Source organism: Eschrichtius robustus, chromosome 20, assembly GCF_028021215.1.
Source record: "Eschrichtius robustus isolate mEscRob2 chromosome 20, mEscRob2.pri, whole genome shotgun sequence".
NCBI classification, from domain to species: Eukaryota; Metazoa; Chordata; class Mammalia; order Artiodactyla; family Eschrichtiidae; genus Eschrichtius; species Eschrichtius robustus.
In genome coordinates, this window is record NC_090843.1 from 18,777,803 (window position 1) to 18,802,373 (window position 24,571).

The 24,571-nt window shown below is 39.4% G+C and overlaps 1 protein-coding gene across 4 annotated transcripts; it reads right to left on the minus strand.

Moving 5' to 3' along the window:
• Window positions 1-159: 159 nt before the first annotated feature.
• Window positions 160-22,689, minus strand: MED1 (mediator complex subunit 1). 4 transcript variants are annotated; one of them, XM_068529672.1, is made up of 17 exons: window positions 22,547-22,689; window positions 20,395-20,501; window positions 17,874-17,952; window positions 15,998-16,052; window positions 15,763-15,895; window positions 15,039-15,067; window positions 12,311-12,382; window positions 11,716-11,790; window positions 11,150-11,223; window positions 10,439-10,528; window positions 9,043-9,154; window positions 8,391-8,515; window positions 8,018-8,136; window positions 7,042-7,243; window positions 5,511-5,606; window positions 5,280-5,385; window positions 160-3,653 (listed from the first exon to the last, which is right to left on the minus strand). In XM_068529672.1, the coding sequence occupies exons 2-17, from the start codon at window positions 20,479-20,481 to the stop codon at window positions 416-418; spliced, it is 4,692 nt and encodes a 1,563-aa protein (XP_068385773.1). In that variant the 5' UTR covers window positions 20,482-20,501; window positions 22,547-22,689; the 3' UTR covers window positions 160-415. The 4 variants fall into 4 exon arrangements, with proteins under 4 accessions (XP_068385773.1, XP_068385772.1, XP_068385774.1 ...); XM_068529671.1 differs by having other exon boundaries at window positions 22,469-22,689; XM_068529673.1 differs by lacking the exon at window positions 20,395-20,501 and having other exon boundaries at window positions 22,469-22,689.
• Window positions 22,690-24,571: the final 1,882 nt, after the last annotated feature.

Below are 24,571 nucleotides of genomic sequence, written 5' to 3' on the forward strand. Positions count from 1 at the left end.
TGCTTTTTCATTTTCTGCCCAGCCCTTCAAATACATGCACTAAAATGTGTTTAAAACATGGCCTAAAAATGGAAAAAGGGAGAAAAAATATATATGAATATTTCCCACAAAACTGTTTCCCACCCTTCCCTCTCCCTAAGCCCTTCCCACCCCCTCCCTTTCATAAGCAAGTATTTTAACTTTTTTTTTTTTTTTCTGGCAAAGGAACAAGTGATTCGTGGTAACCAGAATCAAACCCTATGGTCTCTTTAGTAGGGTCTGGCTATGCCTTTCTAAATTCACCCCACTTGGTGTCAAAGCCATGCCATTTAAGATTCTTAAAACACAAAATCAGACCTGTCTCACTCCTTACGGTGATTTGCCTATACACTTAGTTTTTCTCTGGCCATGGTTTTTGCTTTAAAAAGTAAGGTTCCTAGTTGCCAATCAGGGCCACATCCATAAGATCATCATCTTCCTCCCCAATCATAAAGTCAGGGCTGAGCCTTGAGGGCCTGTCTGTAGATAAGATTGTGTTACTTGTCATAGACAAGGACTGGTCTGAAGAGATGGGTGATTTAGACCAACTCTCTGGCTTGATGCTATGAGATTTTTTCTTGTCTCGGTCTTTGTCCCGGTCCCGGTCCCTATCTTTGTCTTTTACTTTCTTCTTTTCTTTTTTGTGCTTCTTATGCTTCTCTGTGCTGTACTCTGGAAGAGGTCGGATGCCATCATCTGAGCTGGGACTGTTCTGGTAAGACTTCTCTGCTATGGAGGAGCCTGACTCACTCTCACTGTCCAGATTCTGGGGGGTATATGCTGGTGACTTACTATGACTGGGAGAGCCACGCTCGTGCTTTGGAGTGGAACCACTGATGAGTGGAGAGCCATAGTTTTTGGAAGAGGCCATCTGAGGCCTCAGCCCTTCTCCACTACTTTCCCCAGGTTTCTGCAAAGTCACTTTGGCTTTAATGCTGGGGGATCCCCCATCATGCTTGCTGATGATAATTTTTGCCACACCCGTGCTCCCCACATTTTTTGACTCTGAGGTCTTCTTAGATGAATCCACCGAGCCCCCCAAGGTGGAAACCTTTGATTTGTCTTTATCACTTTTCTCACGCTTGCCCTGGAACTCTCCTCCTGACATGTTATGTTTGGAGGACACAGCATGGCTAGAATTTGTGCTCACCCCCATCTGGCCGTCCATTGGGTCTTCACCCCCAGGGCCACTGGTGACAACCCCATGCTTCAGTTTATCTATGACAGCTGTTAAGGACGGCTTCTTATTTCTGCTGGGAGATTTCCCTTTGGAACTCCCATGCTGGTTCTGAGAGGATGACATGGAAGAGCCACTTGAGGAAAAGGAAGAGGAAGATGCTGTACAAGAGTTAGATAATGGGGGAGTTTTCTGAGACAATGAGCCTGAAGATCCTAACCCTGAAGATGACTTCATGCCAGTGCTTGAACTAGTTCCAGACATGTGAGAACCACCAGAACCTGAACTGATAGGAGACTTGGCTTTAGAGGATGGGGGAGTCCCAGGAACAGGCTTCATTGGAGAGGCAAGCTTATCAGAGCCTCCAGGTGGCCTTGAATGGGAAGGGGATATGTTTGGTTTACTCAAAGAAGGATTCATAAGTGATGATGGCTTCCCTTGAGGTTTCATCTTGGTGCTGCTGGAGCCACTGCTCAGTCCATGCTTGGTAATAGGAGAGGAGCCAGGCTTCCCCCCAGACTGGGATGAATTTTTGGACTGGCTAGATCCCGAAGACCCCTGGCTAGAATATATACTGCTACTTAACTTGGAACTTGATGAACCTTCTGATTTACTGCTTTTCATCTTGCCCGAGTTGGAAGCAGAAGACGAGGAAGAATGGCTATGGTGGCTTTTACTTCCTGAGGAAGACACAGAACCACTGCTGGTATACTGACTGTGAGAGGAGGGCTTGCCCACCATCACAGTTCCCTTAGGAATCTGAATAGTGATTTTGGGAATGGGTGGTGTGGCAACACCTGGGGGAGTCTGAGATCTTCCTGAACTGCCTGGAGATTTGGATCCACCTGTACTAGTAGGTGGGGTGAAAGGTCGGTTAGAAGAACTGTGAGATGGAGACTTTCCCTCAGTGTCTGCCTTCTTCCGTTTTGGAGGCTTATCTTTGCTTTTGCCATCGTTAGAAGGGGTTCGACTGCGCTTCCCTGGTTTGCTGTCTAATCCTGGCCCTGATAGACTACTGTTACTGGTGCCATTGCCTTCCTTTACTCTCTTTTGAGTCTTTTCTTTCCCTAAGTCCCCAGTGGTCAATAAAGGACTCTGGCTACCACTGTGATGCTCCACAAGATCTGTAGGACCCAAAGCCTTACCAGCCACTGCTATTATACTGAAATCAACTGTGTCAGCTTGGCTATTGCCTTTAAACTTAGTCTCCCCATTATCACCTCCAAGCATTGGCACCCCCAAAGTATTTAGTGCCTGAGATGTAAATCCTTTGAAATCATCATTGTCTCCACTTTGGCTGCTTTCATCAAAATATTCTTCTCCAAAACCACTTTGGCTCTGGCTGTTCAACAAATCAGGATTGAAATCTACTCCATCAGGAAAAAAATGATTGGTAGGAGAGTCACTACTGGGGCTTCCAGCAGCATCTGCAATAAGGTCAGCTGGATCAGTGTATGGATTTTCATTATTATTGGCTTGAAAGACATCAGGGTCAAAGAGGGCACTCTGAGAATGCCCAGAGCTTGAAGAATCTCGAACAGGGGTGCCAATGGGTGGACAATCGTCACTAGTGCTGGGAAGCTTAGAAGCTTCTTCTGCAATGTCTGAAAGGATATCAGTTACATCCGGGCCAATGCTGTCTGAACTGGATAGTCGGACCATCCTTTGAATACTGGACTGGGGATGAGGTACTGGTTGTGGGTAAGTTGTTGGGGGAGTGCTACACTGGCTTGGAGCTGGAGTGATGTGTGGCGTATCCAGCGTGTCAGCTGTCATGTTGACATCAAAGATAGGGTTCTGTGAGTCAACATCCATTGAAAATAGCTCCCTCTGAAAGTCATCTTCAGTCTGGTGCTTGGGTTTGTCAGGTGGTAATCTTGATGACTTCTTCTTCTTTGCCTTGTTGCTTCCCGAGCACATTTCCATCCGGGGTGAGCCGGAAGAGGAGTTCTGCCTTTCTAAAGGGCTGCTTCCATAAAGGGTTGAGAAATCCTGGGCAGGATTATCTTTAAGAAGGTTCATGAGCATCGGGTGGTTCTTGGTGTTGCCGGCCATCGAAGAGACAGGTGGCGGCGTGTGATGAGGAGGGGTCGGACTCGAGCCAATGGTAGACCCCCCGTTCCCTGTGATTTGCAACAAACTGGTAAGAATTGGGTTCTGAGATACCTTGCTGAAGTCCTCCCCATGGCCCACCGACTCATGCCGATCTTTGATGCTCATGCTCATATTAAACAAGGTGGTAATGGGACCCCCCGGAAAGGTGTTGGTTGGTGTAGTGGTACCACTCATTGGGTTGTTGCCTGTGGTCATGCCATACCCTGGGCTGCTAGCCGGGGGCAGGTTCTTTTTCACCATGTCTTCAACTGTCTCTGCAATGAGGGACAGTGCTGGAGTGTCGGCCTGAATGGTTTCAGCTTTCCTCCGAATAGCCCTCATCGTCACAGGGATGGACATACATCTGTAAAATAAGATGGAAAAAACAAAGTTAATACTGCACTAGCTGCTAATGAAACCAACTTTTTATTTGGGAAAACAGGCTTTAATTTTGCCTGAGACTTACATATGCCAAAAGGTTTACAATAAGCAGCTTTCAGGCAAGGCAAATAACCAGCAAGGCAGGAGCAGTTCTATGAAATGCCAGAGCTTTGGGTAAACTCATTCTAAAAAGAATCTGGGGGCTTCCCTGGTGGTGCAGTGGTTAAGAATCCGCCTGCCAATGCAGGGGACACGGGTTCGAGCCCTGGTCCGGGAAGATCCCACATGTCACAGAGCAACTAAGCCCCTGTGCCACAACTACCGAGCCTGTGCTCTGGAGCCCGTGTGCCACAACTACTGAAGCCCGCGCACCTAGAGCCCATGCTCCGCAACAGGAGAAGCCACCGCAATGAGAAGCCCACACACCGCAACGAAGAGTGGCCCCCACTCACTGCAACTAGAGAGAGTCTGCGCGCAGCGAGGAAGACCCAACGCAGCCAAAAAAAAATTAAAAAAGAATCTGGAAGGAATTCCCTGGCGGTCCAGTGGTTAGGACTCCATGCTTCCACTGCAGGGGGCACGGATTCGATCCCTAGTTGGGGAAGTGAGATCCCGCAAGCTGCACAGCGCAGCCCAAAAAAAAAAAAAAAAAGAATCTGGACCAGAGGCAATCATCAACCTCTTTTGAAGTGCCACCAAATAAACCAACCATAAACAAGAATCCAAATAATTAGACATCATACTGAACTAAAATAAAACTGGTAATAATGAACTCAGTAAGAAAATGCCCTCCTTTTGGGCTTTACATGTGATTAATGATATATATAATTTATCTTAATTGATGAACCATTAGAAAAACCTCTTGACCCATCAAGTTCTAAACTTTAATGGCTTAGATCACCCCAAAGCTATGCTGTGAAAAGTGCTACCACTGGCAGGAAATCGTTTTAATTTTAAAGCAAAGCACTTTTTATGTTACAGATAAATTTATGTTTATAAACATGTTTGAAAATATTTTGCTCTAAAATATGTCAGCAACCTTTCTTAAAGGACCAGATAGTAATGTTTTAGACTTTCAAAGATCATATGGTTTCTGTCCAACTACTCTGCCATCTTAGCTCAAAAGCCACCATAAACAATATGTAAATGAACAGATGTGTTCACTTACAGCTATGTTTTATTGTGTTCCAATAAAATTTATTTACTAAACAGACCACTGCTACCTACTCCAAAAAAATCTTGAAATTATGGGAAGCTGACTGGCTTAAGGATCTTCCCACATACTGCCATTTGACGCATTATATGTGTTTTAAAAAAAAATGACACAGAGGAAAAAGTGGAAAAAGATCTACATCTTATTTCAGCTCTCTCCCTCATAAAAGAACCCTAATGTGGGGCCTGAAGTTACCTACCTTACTTCCGATTACTCTCATAATGAGATTTATAAAACCAAAAAGCTCACATTGCTTCTGATCCAAAAGCAGAGAAGGGTGAATTCAAAGCAGTGACTAAATGCTTTCCTACTAAATTTCCAATTCACTCTAATACTGAAAACAACATTCCTTATACACCTCTTAATGGGACTCTGATGGAAAAGGGCCAGTGCTACCTTTGAACAACTTTGGCAATGAAGTCATCTGTGCAGATGAGTGCATCTGACAGCCCCTTGTAGAGTTTACAGCTCACATGTGTTGAGTCCTGCACATCCATTACCACTGAAAGAAAAAATATATAGGAGGCATTTAAGATAGATTCAGCTTCAGTTTCTGACTTTTCAAAAAAAAGATAAAGGGACCAAACTGCTGCCCTGAGAGAGGTGCTAGCCACCCACATAACTCACCACACACCAGGGAGTCATTCACAGGGTGCTGAAAAGATACGCTGAAACGGGATTCTGAGAGGGGACACACTTCAAATTGGAGGAGCCCAGGAGAATCTAAAAGGCAAAGAAAAGGATCATAAAATAATCAACCAAATAAAAGATTTGAGACATGTAAATGGTAATTATTAACTATGAAATTTTCTCTCCCGCATTGGAAACTAAATCCCACACATTTTTTTAATACACAAAACCTACTATGTCACCCACAGGTGACTAAAGGTATCAGATTCCAAGGAATCTACCAGTATATGTTACAAATACTCCAAAACAAATAAGTAACTAAACTTCAGTTTTCTAAAATGAAGGCACTTAATCCCAACTGATAAAGTCCTTGGCAGATATAAAGACCCTGCCTTGAAAGTGAATTCTGAAAATAAATGTGGCCAAGAGGAGTTTCTCATTCTATTTGATAAGCGGACATTAGAACCACTACCATAAACCCTGCCTTCTACCAGTATACAGCTGTTAGCTATACACTCCATAGTTTGGTAAGCACAGATGTAGGGGCTACAATCTAAAATGATATATTTATGCCAAATACACTTATATATAACTATTATCATTGGTTTCTAAGCCAAACAGGCTGACAGCCCAGAGACAAGGATTATATACTTTCTTGGGAAAAAGCATAAATCTCTGTAGGACTAACTTCATAACTATCTCACAAAAACTCATTTTTAAATACCGTGAAGCTATGTGGAATATTCTCCTAGGATTGAAATATATGAAACAGAAGGGTCATAAGGACACTTGCACATGCTCTGTGTCATTACTCCAACTTTCTAAAATTTCTCATTTCTAAAGCAATTCTTATTTCCATAAAAGATATCTCCTGATTTACCTTCCATTTCTTCTTGCCTACCATTTGCGCTGATACAGCTCTATCACTGAAGTGCTTTACAACTAAAGTAAAAAATTAGCTATGGTTAACTAGAGCAGCCAAAATTCTTATCAAGATTTCTAATAGCAAACTGTTTGAAAAACATCAGCATTCCAGCATCCTGGGAGAAAAAAGAGAAGGGCACAGGTCTCATCCTTTTTTAAGCTATATGATTAAGTTCTCCAAAGAATGGGGAGAGGAAATATACTCAGGACTCAAACGTGGGAACCACTGTCCTAACAACCTAAAATCGAGATATCAAGAACTCCTCTCTTCCTGCAGAATCCCGAATTCTACCTTATATAGCTGCTGCAAGGTTCAGGCCCTGAGGTACCCAGTTATATTGCTGCATGCAGAAAAAGAGTAAGTCCATTGCAAAAAAATCCAGTGGTTTCCAAATGCCAATTTACAGACTGGTTCCATCAAAATTATTCATGGAGCTTGAACTAGATTCCCAACTTCTCCCACATTAAGTTCATTTGGGTATGAAAACCAAATATATGTAGTTTTAAAAGCTCCACAGGTGATATGATGGGCCACAAAATTAGAGAACTACTAGAGTAGTCAGTTTCCATTTACCAGTAAGTATATCAAAAGGAAAGGCAGTACCTTCTTTCAGAATAGTTCTTTTGACACAGCTTCCAATTAGGGTGTTATAGGCCACTTGGTGTCTGATCAGATTCAGGATAAGAGGAACCCGGCCAGGGTGCTGAAAGGTGATTTTGCTAACAAGGGTTCCCTGTAGACTTCTACCATCTGGAAGAGGAGCATCCTTGTTGAGGAAATAGCAGTGCTGCTGACCTGGAAGAGCCTGGGCAAAAAGAACAAAGGAAACAAATGCTATTTACTCACCCACTGTACTCCAACCACAAACTATCCTTAAAAAAAACCTACTCCTCAAAAATCAGCAATTTCTTGCTGAATATTAAAGCTCCACAGTTCTTTGGTCAGCTAATGTTAAAATGCCACACACTCGCTTGGCTGAAAAGACCCCTTCTTTGTAAATGTTCTGCTAGTGGTTTCCTAATCTAGCTAACATAAAAATTACCTCAGAAATCTGTATAAAAGAGGTCCCTGGACCACAAGTGCAAAATCTATATTTTTAATAACGCCCTATATAGTTATAACAGAGCCAGAATTTGGGAACTATTACTTAATCCAGACTATTGTCAAACATTCAAATAAATTCAAGTCCAGATGTGGTTTTAAAACGCTCCTTAATTTATTCATTCCAGTACTTTCTTCTCTGTTAAATACTTTGCAGATTATAAACTCATGGCACTTGAAAGAATTAAACAGCAAGAACTCTTAATACCTACTTATATGCTTGTAAAAGTTCAGAATACCATTAAGAGACTTTCACCTGAAATTTCAACAATGAAATGTACGTTGTTTCCTGACTTGGAAGCTCCTGCTCTTTCTTCAGTATGTTTCAGAGATTTCTGTAATTTCCTGCCTGACTGAGGAAATAGGACATGATCCAGCGGTCCAAAAGAACATCATCTGACCTCAGTTATCCTATAAAAGGAAGATTCTGATCTTGGGTCCAAACATAATCTACAACAATTCATAGGGCCTTACTTACAGCATAAAATCGCATGTTGTGATTCAAAGGTATAGGGTCAGGGTCCTTTGACAGCTCAAATTGAGTGATCAGTTCATAAAGGGGTACATAAGTTGGTTGGGTTTCAAACAGTGGAATTCCTAGAAAAACAAAGATCAATACAATGATCACAGTAAGATGAAAACGTCGACAGCTCAGTTTTCCCTTCATGAGTTCTACTTCATTCACCCATTTATTCAAAAAGTACTTACTAATAAGCAAAAGCACCATGACATCTATACCCATCAGTGGTTTTTTGAGGCCAAGACTGAAAGAGGTCTAAGATAATCTGAATGTGAAGTTTGCTTTTCACTTTTATAACAATTATTAGCTCCTGATGCTTCTTAAAACTCACCTGTGCAGTTCTGAAGTTTCTGAACAAATGCTCTAGATACTGGGATTGGCTGGGGAAATTTCAAGAAGAAACAGGCAGGAAGATCAACACTGTTGGCACTGGTGATTGAGGAGAAGGAGGGAGTCCTTCAAAAAAAAAAAAAAAAGGGTAGAGGATTGGGATTTTGAATTGATGTGAAAATGAAAAATCTAAACACTCATTCTTAGACATGTCTGTATGATATAACCACCTACTCACAAAACCTATCAAAAGTTCACTCTTTGAACTTCTTTCCCCCAATTCCAAAATATCCTGTTTGTTAACCCTAGAGTATCTTATCAAACATCTATCCTGAGGCACCTTCTCTAGTTATTACTCCAGCATAGCTCTAAATCAACATAAAGTCCCATAGGAAAATCCCATAGAGCAATCATTAAACCAGTGCAACTAGCACGGTTCTCTTCTTTCTCTCTCAGGATAAGAATGTGTTCTATGAGCAGACTTCAAAGAGGAACATGCAAATATTGAAAAGAGAAATTAAATGGGTAAAACAAAAAGCCCATCTCTAGAAAGTCAAGTGGGGGAAGAGCCAAGTCAAAGTAATACCTGTTTCTTACTGGGCTTAAGGTTGAAATAAATGGACATTGCTATCCTAGAATTATATTTAACTTACCATTTGTTGTCAACTGGATGTGACCCCATAATTAATGGTGCAATTGGGAGTTTATACATAGCAGATGTTCCTTCGATTGTCACTGATGCATTCATGCCCAAAGATCGAGGAACTGAGAAAAGGAAAGAAAAATGGTATTCTCCAAAGTAACATGAATTATAAGGATCTTGCGTTTCCCTGGTGGCGCAGTGGTTAAGAATCCACCTGCCAATGCAGGGGACACGGGTTCGATCCCTGGCCCTGGAAGATCCCACATGCTGCGGAGCAACTAAGCCCATGCGCCCCAACTACTGAGCCTGTGCTCTAGAGCCTGCGAGCCACAACTACTGAGCTCACGTGCCACAACTACTGAAGCCCGTGCGCCTAGAGCCCGTGCTCCGCAACAAGAGAAGCCATGACAATGAGAAGCCCACACAGCACAACGAAGAGTGGCCCCAGCTCGCCGCAACTAGACAATGCCTGCACACAGCAGTGAAGACCAAACACAGCCAAAAATAAAAGCAAATAAATAAATAAATTTATTTTTTAAAAAAAGAAATAAAAAAAAATTATAAGCATCTTAACATTAAAAAAAAAAAGCTAACTTCTGTATAATCTGTCAGCCCTAATTTGTTTGTCAGATACTATAATACCTATATAACTTAGAAATGCTACAAGTTATCTTTCTAACCAAGCAATATTTCTGTCAGTAAATAAAACAAAATATAGGAAACAATGCAGTCCAAGGAAAAAAAAATTGTAAAGGCTCATTACCAATATTTACTTATTTTCTCCAACTTCAGAAAGCATTCAAGTAGAATTATGATTATAGGATAGTCAATGACTGAAGTTAAAAGGGGACCAAATGAGGTATTAGGCCATTTCTCATTATGTTTTAGTCTATTAACGTCCAAATATAGGGAATTCCCTGGTGGTCCAGTTGTTAGGACTTCGGGCTTTCACTGCCAAGGGCACGGGTTCAATCCCTGGTCTAAGATCCATCAAGCCGTGCTGCACGGCCAAAAAAAAAAAAAAAGTGCAAATTCAAAGTAAGATCCATTATTTTAGTTCTTTAGTAAGTTGGCTAATTTCTTTACCTTTAAAGTAATGATTAAAGGGGATTATTTCAAGTCAGATGGTTTACATTTTTTCATTTACTCACTTACTTATTCAAAAGGAATTATTAAGCTTTTATTATTATGTATGTATGTGTACATATAGATATGTATATCTGTAGGAGTGTATGTGGATGTATCAGATGCAAACTCTGGTAGAAATGGAAAACTTTGGTAGGGATGGCAAATTTATTTGGGAGTAGCAAACCAGAAAGTACAGGCAGGCCTGGGCATTCAAATTTTTGAAAATATTCTTTAAACACTGAGCAAAACCTTCAGTTACTTTACAGTGAAAGTCTTACCATTATTCTCATGCAAAATGATAGGGGATGTAGTCTTATCATCCAGCAGGTCAGAAGGAGAGGCATAATACTTCAAGTTCATTAAATGACCTATGCAAAATAAAACTTATCAGTACTTTTTTATCAGGTAAATTACAAATAAAGAAAAACATTCCCGTTCCTATAAACCTATATACAAGAAAATAGTTTCAGATATGAGGACTAATGATCCAAAGCAGCTTATGAAATATGACAGAAGCATAAATATTGATTCTAGCAGCAACAATTTACTTCACAATTTAAAAAAAAAAAAACTAGGGGAGGGCAGGTGTTGACACCTTAGAAACCATTAAAAAAATACACAAATGAGAGAGGGATAAATTAGTAGTTTGGAATTGGCATATACAAACTACTATAAATAAAATAAACAACAGTGTCCTACTGTAAAGCATAGGGAACCATACATAATATCTCGTAATAAACTTACGGAAAAGAATGTGCAAAAGAAAAAAAAAAAAAATATATATATATATATATATAACTGAATCACTTTGCTCTATACCAGAAACTAATACAACATTGTAAATCAACTATATTTCAATTAAAAAAAACAGAAACACAAATGACTGGTAATTTTCACCTTCTGCTTATAAACCCAAGGTGAAATTGTAAGTAATAACCCCTCAACTAAAATGAGACACTTTTCTAAACAGGCAAAATAGAATCACATACCCCCACTTCTTGGAGTGAGATAGCCAACACTTCCATGAAGAATCTTATCCAAGGGACCAGCATTGGTTGCTTTCCTGCAAGACAAATGATCTATGTTTGCTTATATTTAAGCCCTGAAGGTATTAGTGTACAATGTGATAATGAGTTCAGCTCTTAAACATCTTATAATTCTATCCCAATGACTCTATCTTGTACTTGGGCATTTAACAATTGTATTTCAACTTCAAAGTGAAGGGATTATTTCTAAGAATACATCAGTATGTAATATGGTGAACAAAAATTACAACTATACTATTATTTATCAGAAGGGAGGCCAGGTTTGACAATCTTCTGATAAAACCTAAGGAATACCAACCAACAACTTAGGGATACTGATACTCAGAAAATGGAATGCAATCACTTGGGAAGTGAAAGGATATGGACAAGATGTACAATACAGGTAAAACATAGATGCATAGTAACATACATCTATAATATATATTAAAAAAAATAAGAGCCTAGTAACCCCATAGATGAAAAACTTTAAGAACAAGGTCAAACAGAATTGACACTTTAGCCAGTCTTACCAATACATAACTGCCATTTTAGATAGATCCTGTTCTAAGGATTGGAGAGCCAAGTACATTTTAGTCTTCAGTTTGCTAGAAAGTAAATAAAGAAAACAAGAATTAAATAGTTGACAAATATACATATATACACAAACATGAAAGCCTAGAGAGCAAGTCTACCTTAGAGGCAACTAAGATATCTATTTAAAAAACAAAATAAAACTTTAAAATGTTAAAAAAAAAAATCATTACTGATCTACCAAAGCTAATTTTTATCTCTACTTAAAAGAGCCAAGCAGGTATACAGAATCCCAGGTAGGTTAAAAATAAAAGTGGCAACCCAGTTCCATAACAATTTCTTTCAGCCTAGAAATCAGTATGTTGAAGACATCTCAAGGATTATCTTCTAGCACTACAATCCATTAATGCAGATATTTGTTTATTTAAAATACCTTTAAAAGACATTAAGTTGGAAGCTGAGCTATACATTTGTCAGTATGAGTAGAAATCACAAATGAGCTAGGGCAGAAGACTTGGCAAATTTCTAAGTACAAAATGGTTTATAGATTTATACTAATTTTTCCAAAAAAAGCAAAAAAATAAAAATACTTACTTGTCCCCTGGAAGGTTATAAAGATTAACAAGACCCTTAAGGTGCTTAGAAAATTCATCAAAATTTTTTTCCCTATAAGAAGTTCAGGGGAGAGGGAAGAGAATAAAACATACAATTACTATTCAATCTTATCAGCAAAGTGCCAAAAATCATGGCTATATAAAACTAATCTTAATAATTTGCTTTACTCTTTTTCCCCAAAAGTTTTCTAGAATCAGTCAAAAGTAGGAAAAGAAAATGCAACGTATTCCTTTCTCTGCCCCATTTTTCTGGAGGAGGTGCTAATAAGCAGTATAAAAGATAGTCAAAAAGACCTGATAACTCATATAGTAATTCCCTCTTAAGTAATGAGACTTGGTTTAAGTAAATCACTTCTTCTCCTCTTAATTTGTAACTGAGATGATTGGATGTCATGAGGAAAAAGAACTTTTGGAGAGAAAATGGAAATAAATAAATTGGGAAGATAGAACACTTCATGCATACAGATAGAACACTTTTCATGTATACGGCAACATAAGAGCAAAGAAGGAAAATGAACACTAGGAGAGAGATGGGAGACCTAAGGAAAAGGAGAATGGGTACTGTGGAGGCAAACCACATATTCCAAAATGTTCCTATGACTAGCTTTACCCCAGGAAAAAGTAACTACTACCATGAACCCCTGGCTTCCTAGAAACTAATATTCAGGCATGGATTCTTAGTCAAATAAGCTTTTGTGAGCAGGAATCCAACATAACTCAACAATTCTAACTCTCTACATCTTTTTTCAAACTTAAAAACAAAAAAAATGTCTCTTGAAAGCTGTACTGCTCTGACAATGTCAGATACTTGGTCAGGCATTTATTGAACACTTACTGCCCAAAGTGCCATGAAGACATTAAAAGGAAGCAAGAGCAGCAGCAAAATATATTCCCTACCTTAAAATTACCATCTATACAAAGTGATCAAAAATACCAGGTAGGACTTCCCTGGTGGTGCAGTGGTTAAGAATCCACCTGCCAATGCAGGGGACATGGGTTTGAGCCCTGGTTCGGGAAGATCCCACATGCAGCAGAGCAACTAAGCCCTTGCACCACAACTACTGAGCCTGAACTCTAGATCCCGCGAGCCACAACTACTGAGCCCACGCGCCACAACTACTGAAGCCTGCGCGCCTAGAGCCCGTGCTCCACAACAAGAGAAGCCATCGCAACGAGAAGCCCGCACACCACACGGAAGAGTAGCCCCCGCTTGCCGCAACTAGAGAAAGCCACACGCAGCAACGAAGACCCAATGCAGCCAAAAATAAATAAATTAAAAAAAAAACAAAACCAGGTAAAGACTAATATTCTTCCTAAGGTTCCCACTTTCAAACATGCCTACAAATTAACTTTAGAACACCATCAGTTCATAAATTGGTATGGTCTCTTACTCCACATTAGAGCCAGAAATATTTTTTTCCTGGACTATTCTGGTAATACACCTTTGCTAGACTTATTGAGTTAATGAAATCATAAAATGTTATTTTTTTATGTTGCACTGCAATTTTTCAAAGCTCGTTCAAATCTGGTGTATTTGGCTATAAGGACATTAAACTGATCATTGAGAAGACTGAGTGTAAAACTTATTTCCTCAATATTAACACCCTTTCTAAGACTCCTCCATGTGATATCTGATAACTTCACTATAATTTAAAACATAAAATTGACGTAATGACTTTCTCAAATTCCCAGAGAGTTAATTCTGGGTTTAAATTTAAGCATGAAAATTTCCACTCAATTCAAAGAGAAAAGATAAGCCAATGGCAAAAAACATCAATTACTAAAAGAGACTGTCTTCAAGCCTATCACTTTACTATAATGGGACCCATATACCTTAAATATAAAACAATTTTTCTCAAAGTTGAAGTGAAAAAAAGTTCTTTTCATGGTATAGACTCAATTTTCTCAAGCTTTCTCTGATTCAATAATTAGGTTCTATTTATTTTTGTTCCACACAGAATTCCTAAGGTTAGCTCAGTAGTTCTCAACCAGGAGTGATTTTGCCCTCCAGAGGACACCTGACAATATCTGGAGATATTTTTGATTATCATAATTCAGGAGATATTACTAGCAACTAGTTGGGAGAGACCAGGGATGCTGTTAAACATCCAACAATGAACTGGGCAGCCCCCTACAGCAAAGAATTTTCCAACCCAAATTTCAATACCGTCAAGGTTGAAAAACCCTGGGATAGACGGAATAGGGTAAAAAAAAATCAAGCTAAGTCAATTCTGAAAGTGAACAAGTACAGACTATGAAAAATCTTGACCCAAGAAAATAAATTTGTTCCTCAGGAAAGTAACTTCTGACCATCCTCAAAACTTAGCTATAAAGAATAGCACTGTCGGGCTTCCCCGGTGGTGCAGTGGTTAAGAATCCGCCTGCCAATGCAGGGGACACAGGTTCGAGCCCTGGTCCAGGAAGATCCCACATGCCGCAAAGCAACTAAGCCCGTGCGCCACAACTACTGAGAATGCATGCCACAACTACTGAAGCCTGCGCGCCTAGACCCCGTGCTCCACAACAAGAGAAGCCACCGCAATAGAAGCCCGCGCACCGCAACAAGAGTACCCCCGCTCACCGCAACTAGAGAAAGCCCGCACGCAGCAACAAGGACCCAACACAGCCAAAAATTTTTTTTTAAATTAAAAAAAAAAAAGAATAGCACTGTCTGCCAATATCAGGGAATATAAATGTCATCTGCTCACCTTAGCTGCTGTACAAGCTCTGGACAGCTCTGAAATTAAAGAAATTATGTTAAAACTTTAAACTACTTGAAGACATCAAAAGTTTTTCTCTTTTATTAATAACACATGCTTTATAACAAAAACATTAAAACTATAGAAGGTTCTTATATTAAGATATCAAAAATATCTTCTCCTACTTGGTAAACCATGGGTTGGGTCAGGAAATTAAAGATTAAATATATATGAAATAGCTTATAAAGGAATCAACTTTCAGCTGCTTGTTTAAAACATTAGGACCTCTCTTTAAAGCCATCCTTGGAATCCATATTCAACTGTCTGGTTATACACATTTTACATTCCTCTCTATTACAAGGTTTTTCAGAGACATTAGTTATGTACAAGATTATCTGTCCTTCTTGATTATAAGTTCTTTGAGGTAGGAACTTGAAATTATTTGTATCCCCAGAACCTATTGTTCAATTGCGGCTCATGTTTGTTGATATGAAATGGAAAGGGTTCCTCTGGTGTTTCCTTTTGTCAAAGCCTCTGGATGATGTCAGAGATGGACCCAGATTATACTAAATTCCACTCTACAGCTACTGATGTTGTAGCCCATCACATCATCTCTATAGTGGCTCATGAAAAAAACCTAAACCCAAGCTATTTCAAACCCCAACAATTCCTTTTAAAATTAATGTCCCTAAGTAAACCCCACAGATTCCAGTGAAATATCAACAACACATACCACAGGATTCTCCCCATGGTGAGCCACTTTTACATCACAAAGCTGTCCTGCAGGATCTAACTGCACTTCCACATAGAACATATCTGACGTGATGTAACATTCAGTGCCACTGGCACTGAGATGAGAGCCCAGTCTAGCAGGAACAAATCAAAACAAAAATTAATAGAAGACATAAATAAAGCCACCCAAAGTCAATACTAAGTTAAACATTTCTGCCTACAGATACACTACTTACCCATTCTGTCTTGCTATAGACTCCAAACGGTCAGTCATTGCTGGTAAAGACGTTACTACAAAAGGGTGAAAAAAGGAAATCACAAAAGATGTTCCAAATAAATTGTATTCTTCAGAGCCAGAAACATCCTGAGAGTGTATCTATCCTTCCAAAGCCAGAAACACATTCAATAGTTCAAATGCTTATAATGTGCATAAAGTTCTTTGGTAAGGCTTAGCTGTGGCCTAAGCAGTAATAAGGATCAAAAAAGATTTGAAAAAAATGATTGGACCTTTCTCCTCTCTTTTTCATTACTCATTTGGGACAAGTTATCTTTAATTTAAAGAAGACACACTTAGGGACTTCCCTGGAGGTCCAGTGGTTAAGACTACGCGCTTCCACTGAAGGGGTCGCGGGTTCAATTGCTGGTCGGGGATCTAAGATCCTACATGCCGCTCGGCGCGGCTAAAAAAAAAAAAAAAGACACATTTATCTGCTAATGCTAGAATAAGGAAGATTAACATCAAAACCAGCATAGAAACAAATATTCTATGTTCATAGTGGCATTATTTACAATAGCCAAAAGATAGAAACAACCTGAGTGTCCATCAATGAATGAATGTATAAACAAAATGTTATTTTGTTTACATACAATAAAGTATTATTCAGCTTTCTTAAAAAGGAAGGAAATTCTGATACATGCTATAAAATGGACGAAACTTGAAGATATTATGCTAAGTGAAATAAGCCAATCACAAAAGAACAAATACTGTATGATTACACTTATAGGAGTATCTAGAGTAGTCAAATTGTTAGAGTCAGAATATAGAATGGTGGCTACCAGGAGTTGGGAAGAGGGGAAATGACAAGTTACCGTTTAATGTGTTCAGAGTTTCAGTTGGGAAGATGAAAAAGTTCTGGAGAAGGATGGTGGTGGTGGTTACACAACAATGTGAATGCACTTAATGCCACTGAACTGTACAATTAAAAACGGTTAAAATGGGACTTCCCTGGTGGCGCAGTGATTGGGAATCCGCCTGCCAATGCAGGGGACACGGGTTCCATCCCTGGTCCCGGAGGATCCCACATGCCGCGGAGCAGCTAAGCCCGTGCGCCAGAACTACTGAGCCTGTGCTCTAGAGCCTGCAAGCCACAACTACTGAAGCCCGCGCGCCTGGAGCCTGTGCTCCGCAACAAGAGAAGCCACCGCAATGAGAAGCCTGCGCACTGCGACGAAGAGTGGCCCCCGCTCGCCGCAACTGGAGAAAGCCCACACGCAGCAACGAAGAGCCAGTGCGGCCAAAAATAAGTAAATGAATAAATTTATTAAAATAAAAGAAAGGTTAAAATGGTAAATTTTGTTATATACATTTTACCACAATTAAAAAAAAAACAATATTCAGCTGAATTAGGTTCATTTGTGATAATCAGAGTAAAATCTGTTTTTACTTTCATTTTCCTTCAAAAACAGAAGTAGTAATTATAAGCTTGAATAATCAAGCTCATGATTTGAATTTTATGTTTGCTTTCCTGAAAACATTCTTTATAAACACTGTAAAAATCTCTTAGAGTCAAAAAGTCCATCTTCTTATTGAGTTAATTAGGAGAGAACATGTGAAGGGAAAAAAAAAAAAACTTTCCCCTGCTATCTGCAATCTTATAGCTACCCTCCATCAATTATCTTTTGAGTTTCTACCTACCTCCAAAATGGGATAAAAAATAAATGTTTCAAAAGTTCAGGTAAGAGCTCATCTCAACTCCATAATGAAAGCAAGAACAACATCTAGCATAGAATGTTGACCTATCTCAATTTATATTTCTAGTGTAAGTATAAAATAGTCTTTCCTAAACTGGGGGGCTTTTAAGAAATTAGCATATTTCAAAGATGTTTACAAACCTTTGAGAGCTTTCTGCAGCGTCTCCAAACAGCTGACCAAATGTTGGTGCCCTCCAGAACTCATCACAACCCTCTTCTCCTGTATTAAGAAGGAAAACATTTCAGGTAAAAGCTAACAAAGCCAATAGTGTTTTGGGTAAACATACACATTATCCTAGAAATAACATTTCAGGATAGTCTATATATTATGGTATAGTCTATATACTCTATATTTTCTATATATTCTAGATAATCTATAGATTTTTAACTGTTTGTCCATCCATCCAAAAAAGGAAAGGTTAATATACATGGATACAGGCATATCCATATCCATGAAAGTAGAAAAAGGTATTTCCAGATCTAGGACTTCCCTGGCAGTCCAGTGGTTAAGACTCTGCACTTCCAACCCAGGGGACGTGGGTTCTATCCCTGGTCGGGGAACTAAGATCCCACATGCATGGCCAAAAAAAAAAAAAAGCCTATTCCAAAGGTATTTCCAGATCTAAAATAAGATAACTTTCAGGGAAAAATTAGGAAGAATCAAAATGAGATCAGCCTCCTGTAGAAGTGACTACATCCTAAGATTCAATAAGTTAAATGGGGTGGTTCAGATGGGACAATTCCCAAATCTAATAAGGTGATATGCATGTAATCTAAGAAATACAGCCAGACCTTAGTCAAACTAGATTGACTCTAAGAAACAGGATACATAGTCCAGAAAAAGCCAAAGAGCAAAAAATTTAGCATAGTTTTTCTAAACATATCCAGGGAGGAAGTTTCTCTTCGCACAACATTCTAGTCCCCAGAAGTATGAACAGTTCTATGACACAAGGATAGTTTTTCAGACTTTTCCACGCCCTAAATCCATCTCTCTTTGCTCTTAATTCCACCCTCACAAATATCTGACTAATTAATAATCTAGCTCCCTTTGTACCTTGAATATACAAGGACCTTGTCCATTGCAAGGACAATGGATACCAGTACTTTGGTAGCTGGAAAGACAAACACTCTGCTGTAAATTAATAAACTGGCATTCTGATTTCCATGTTAATCTACTGAGATTTTGTTAGTATGTCAGCTGTTGAAAACTCTTCAAAATCTTTTACATACCAATAAAAGTAGGTTTCTGAATCTGCAAAAGTGAGAAGTAGACGATGGAAGCTATGGTGACCAAACCAAGAACTGGTAACCCAAAAGAGGGTCTTAGTAGCCACCTGGAATCCCTCTATGTCATAATGTCTCCCTAATGACAATATCACTTATAGACCATATTTCAAACTAGAATATGGCTGCCTTATAGTATAAAAATGACAACCTCTGAATTCCCAGACTGGAAAAATTGCCATTCTTTAAGACTTCTAAAAAAAAACAAAAAACCTTTTTTATGCACACAATCCTGAGCCAGAAGATATCTGTAGAACTTAGTTACGGAAATCTTTTAGCAGCATGACACTTTGGTGTCCATTATCTCATTTGATCCCTACAGCAAAACTGTGTGAAAAAGCAAACTGGTGTTGTGTGTCTCTACTTTCCAGATGAGGAAACTGAGGGTCAGAAAGAACAAATAATTTGTCCAAGGTCGCGTAGGTAGAAGTACTGGAGTCAAGACTAAAATACAGGTTTTCTGACAGCAAATTCAGTTTTTTTCCTAGGCTATATACTGATATGATCATTTTAAGCTCTAATAAATCTACTAAACTGAACTTACTCTGGACCCGGTGTAAGGTTTGGTAGAGGGGTACTTTCACTGAAGTGTAACATGTATACAGAAAAGTATATGAACCTGAAGTGAAGAGATCGTGAATTATTACAAAGTGAACACATCCATATAACCATTGCCCAGGTCAAGTCATAAAAGTAAAGTACTCCTGTAACATTTTACTACCACTGGAATCATATGGATGAACTTTTAACATCCAGCCTCTACCCTCACCCCACTCCCTGTATTCCACCTAACTAAGGGCTCCCCATACTGGTGAATGACTCAGAAAGGAGAAGTAGTACTGTAGAGAAAGAGGGCCACAGAGTAAACAGGTGAAGTTAATTAAAAATGAACTGCAAACTCAACTAGCAAAATAGATACAGTGACAGTATTAACACATTAGAATCAAGGAGCTTGACAGGAAGTGAAAAATAAATGTCTATATCAGCCTGTCTGTCATGTGTATCTTTTTTTTTTGGCGGCACTGTGGTGCTTGTGGAATCTCAGTTCCCCGACCAGGGATTGAACCTGGGCCACAGTAGTGAAAGCCAGGAATCCTAACCACTAGGCCACCAGGGAACTCCCTATCAGGTGTATTTCTTAGCACTTTGCCTAAAGTACCCCAGTGTATTATAACTCACGATTAACACAATTTTATAAATATACCTCCTTCTTAGGTAGACTCTTAAAAGTTGAAAGCCACCATGTGCTTACGATTTTATGAGAAATAAAACTGAAGACACACCATAATAACTAGTTAGAAAAAGTCTACACAGGGAGCTTAGCTTATTAAATAATTATCTAAGCACAACACTTTATCCACTTCACCACAATCCTCACCATGACTTGACGCACAAGCTTAATGGTTTCACTCCAAGGTCTATTTTGGTTAAATTTTGCATGGAGCCGTTCCAAGAGAGAACTCATCTTACTCAGCTTTTCCGACTCTAAGATATAAATCAGAAAACATCATTAGCAACTCTTCTTTCAAGACCTTCCACAGTTTTTCTTGCAAACAAAACTCCCATACTTCATCCTGGTAAGAACTCAGTTAAAATCTTTTCCAATATGATTTACTTCAAAACATATGAAGAATTCGTTTTTAATGACAGGAAGACACACACAATTGTGGGTCTAGTCTAACGAACACCATAGAAGGGGACTGCTTTCTATTCAAACTTAATGAGAACCAAAAAAAGAACCATCTCTAATCCTGTTTAAGGATCAAGACTACCATTTAGTGACAAAATAATTTCATGATATGCGTGAAATCCCTTATATGATATGTGCAGAGCATACATTTGAACATGGCCTAACTACGGTTAGTTCGTTTTCAAAGTGAAAATACAGACTTTCTTAATTTTTTCACATAATTTTAAGAGATCGATTTATAAGTATTATCAAGAAAACAGGCTTTATTTGCCATTAAGATTTTTCCTATTTGAACTCAAACTATATGAACATGGACGATGTCAATGACTAAAGGATGAGTTTCCAGCAAAGTTAAGAGAAAGGCAGAAAAGAATGGCTCCTGGATAGTGTGTAAAGGAACCTCCTACACCCTCCAACACTCCTGTAATTCTTGTAACTGCTTAGCATGAGCAAGGACCTGTGCTGGAGACCACCAGCAGTGCAAAAATACATGCCTGAGATGACACCTGTGAGGGGGTGTGGATAAGTTAATGTGAAAATAACCATCACACAAAGCAAAATGAGATTTGTTCTTAAAAACAGAGACACATTACTATTGAAATTCAAAGGAGGAAAAGTTTGTAATTAGTTGTGGGGATGTTACAGAAAAGGTGCCATTGAAAGATGAATAGAATGTCAGCAATCTGAGTTGAGATAGTGACATCTAAATCAAGATTCAACTCCTCCCTCCAATGCCTTCATCTTCTGGAAAACTGTTTTTTGGTTTGTTTCAGCCAATTTTTAGTTCTGGAGAAATGTTTGACAATTCCCACTTTCAGGACTCATTCACTCAGGCACTATTTTACATGCTGGAGATACAGCAGTGAGCAAACTAGACAAAACTGCCTCATCGAGTTTCCATTTTACACTTGTCATTCCTCTGCACCAAGAAGTATACCTTTTTTCTTCCTCCCCTTCAAAACACATCCCCCCTTCTTTCCCTTAAGAAGCCTGATGATAAATATCTTTACAAAAATGCTCTAATGAAACATTTTTGAGCAACTATTATGTGCCAGGGACTATATAATGATGAGAAAGGCAAGATCCTGATCTACATAGCTCAGAGCACATTGGAGAAGACAAGTAAATAATAGTGAGCTGTATCAACAGAACTATGTCCAAAATGCTAAGGAAGCATTTAAACTGGAAAGTGGAACTTCAGAGAATCTACATAAGGTTACACAGAAAAGTTGTTTTTCAGCAGTTCTGAATTAGTTCAGACATTGATTGAAATTCAACGCATTTTTAGAATATACAATAGCACAAGATGTGAACACTGTGACATTCTTGAGAACTGCTGGCTTTTAATACCTTAAGTACCTAATCTTTTCATTCACGCGAAAACATTCTCCAGTCCTTTGACATACAGCGCTGTATTATTGTTTTTCTGTCATCATTCACACTTCTCTTCTGGAAGGAGCAAGTTTTACATTCACCCGCCACGTCTCCCATCCCTTTAGGCTAAAAATTCCCTGAGGCCCAAATGATTGCCCCTAGCTAAGCAGGAAACCTTAACAGAAGTTGGGAGCCCCCATCTCCCCAAAGTCAAAGCTCTCCATCACCAAGGAAAGCAGTCAGAATCTAAAACTCACACACATCCCGCCTCCTAGACTCTGAGCCCTCGGGAGAGTGGCCCTCGCGGAAGCATCTGCCCCCCAGTTCCTCTCAGAGATTGGCTCCCCCAGCTGTGTCCCGCCCCCTGCTTTTCCCCTCAGTCACTCACCCTCGGTTTCCCCCTGAGCCTTCATCCTGACAGCGGGAAGGGCCTGAGGTCTACACAAGAGGATATGCCCCTCCTCACCACTAACAGAGGAACCAAGTTGGTTCGGGCTCCCGGGACGCAGGGCGCCTGCAGTCCCCACTCTTCCCGGGAAGGCTCAGTCTGAAGTCCCCGGCGGCAAGAAGAGAAGGGTGCTCGCGGCCGCCGCCATCTTCCCCAACAGAACTTCCGAAAGATCGCGAGATTAACCGTGATCCTGCGAGAGAGAGGAAAAGGGCTGGGCACCAAATATCGCGAAAAATGGTTAATACGTTGCTACTCGCGAGATTCTCCCCACCCTTCCTTCTCTCTCGATTGTCTCAGACTTCTCGGTCCTGGGTATGGAGTTTGTCAGTGTGTAGTGTTCGGCTTCTCTGCGAAAATTGGCACTTTCGTTTTGGCTTTTAAGCAGTTTGCAAATTTAAATCCCCAGCTCTCTTTACTAAAAGACTAGCTCTTCGAAGAATATTGTTATCGGGAATATTTTATTAAAATATTCGCTTTCTTGAGATACTAGGTGGAAAAAAGATGTTGGGTGTTTGTAACAATGTCCCAAGCCAGCCCGGTACACTTAATTTACATGTCCTAATTTTCTTTTTAATTTCAGAAATATTTTTCTTGAGCAATTCCAATATTTTTGAAGATCTGGGAGATTCTGGATTAAGAAAAATTTGTTTGCAGCTGTCAGATCATCGGATGCTATTAATTATCTTTAGGATCCCAAAGGTGTTCACAATTGATTGTATCTTTTTTTGTAATCATAGTGAAAACAAGCAGTTTATCTAATACTCTACACTACAAATCACAAAGAATGTGTAGTCATATCTCTTGTATCAGTAAATCCTCACAAAGAGAAAGCTGGAGTAATGCCGAGAAGTTCGTGGCCACTGGAACAAGAGCCAACCTAAAATACAATTGTGCTAGCATTGGGTGGAAGTTCTTAAAATAGTTAAGGCTACTTTTTTTTTTTTTTTAATGTTCTTTTTTTCCATACACACCCTTGAGAATAACTGCTGAAAAGTTGGATTTTACCTAGTTTGCTCTAAGGATATTAAGCAATGGATTTCCACTGGTTCTTTAGTCTCAGACATTCCCCATATTTCAAAAATGATATGCAAACATCCTCTGAAGCCATTCCAGCAGGTAACTGCAGTTCAGATGAGCAGGCACAGCAGTAAATTTAATAAGAATAAATCTTTATTTGCCACATGCTTATTGCCACAAAGATATAAACCATGCTCCTTGAAAGTAGAACTTAAATTTTACTTCTTGTCTATTCCTTGTGCCCTCATTCCTTTCAGTCACTACACAGTGAGTTTCTCGGGGCAGGAATTGCCTCTCATTTCTGAATCCCCACTACCTAGCACTGTACTTGGGCTTAGTAGACAAACGTTTTACTGGGCCTAAAAAGCCTCTCTAGACCCAGCTCTTCTCCCCTTGCCAACCCCAGCCACACTGACCTTCCACCTGCAGACAATTCCTTCACTCCTTCCTCTCCCAAGGTTCTTGAACATGCCTTTTTAACTGCTGGGAGGTCTTTCCCTACCCCATCCCCCTCTCCTCACTGAGGCCGACTTATTCAGATCTCAATGTAAATGTCTCTTGCTCTGAACTAGAGAAGCAAGGCTTCTCTAACCCCTGACTTGATCAGGTCCTCCGTTATATTATTTCAAATTTCTCTTTAATACCACTTTCACCATCAAAATTAATTAAGTACATGATGATGCATTCAATGCCTGTCTTCCCTGCTAAACTATCAAATCCAGGAAGGGCGGCTGCTTTCACTACTGTCTAGTGACACTGCCTAGCCTAGCTCCTGACACATGTCAGAGACTCAATGCACATTGTTGGGATAAACTGATAGTGTTGTCAGATAAAAAACAGAACACTCAATTAAATTTGAATTTCAGATAATCAAATTTTTTTTAGTGTAAAAGTATGTTCCAAATATTATAGAATGTAAATCTAGCAATCTTAACATTGACGAAGTACAGAGAGCATTTATCCAAGTGAGAATTTCCAAAGACAGTTCATATTTAAAATGCTATGGGAATTCCCCGGCAGTCC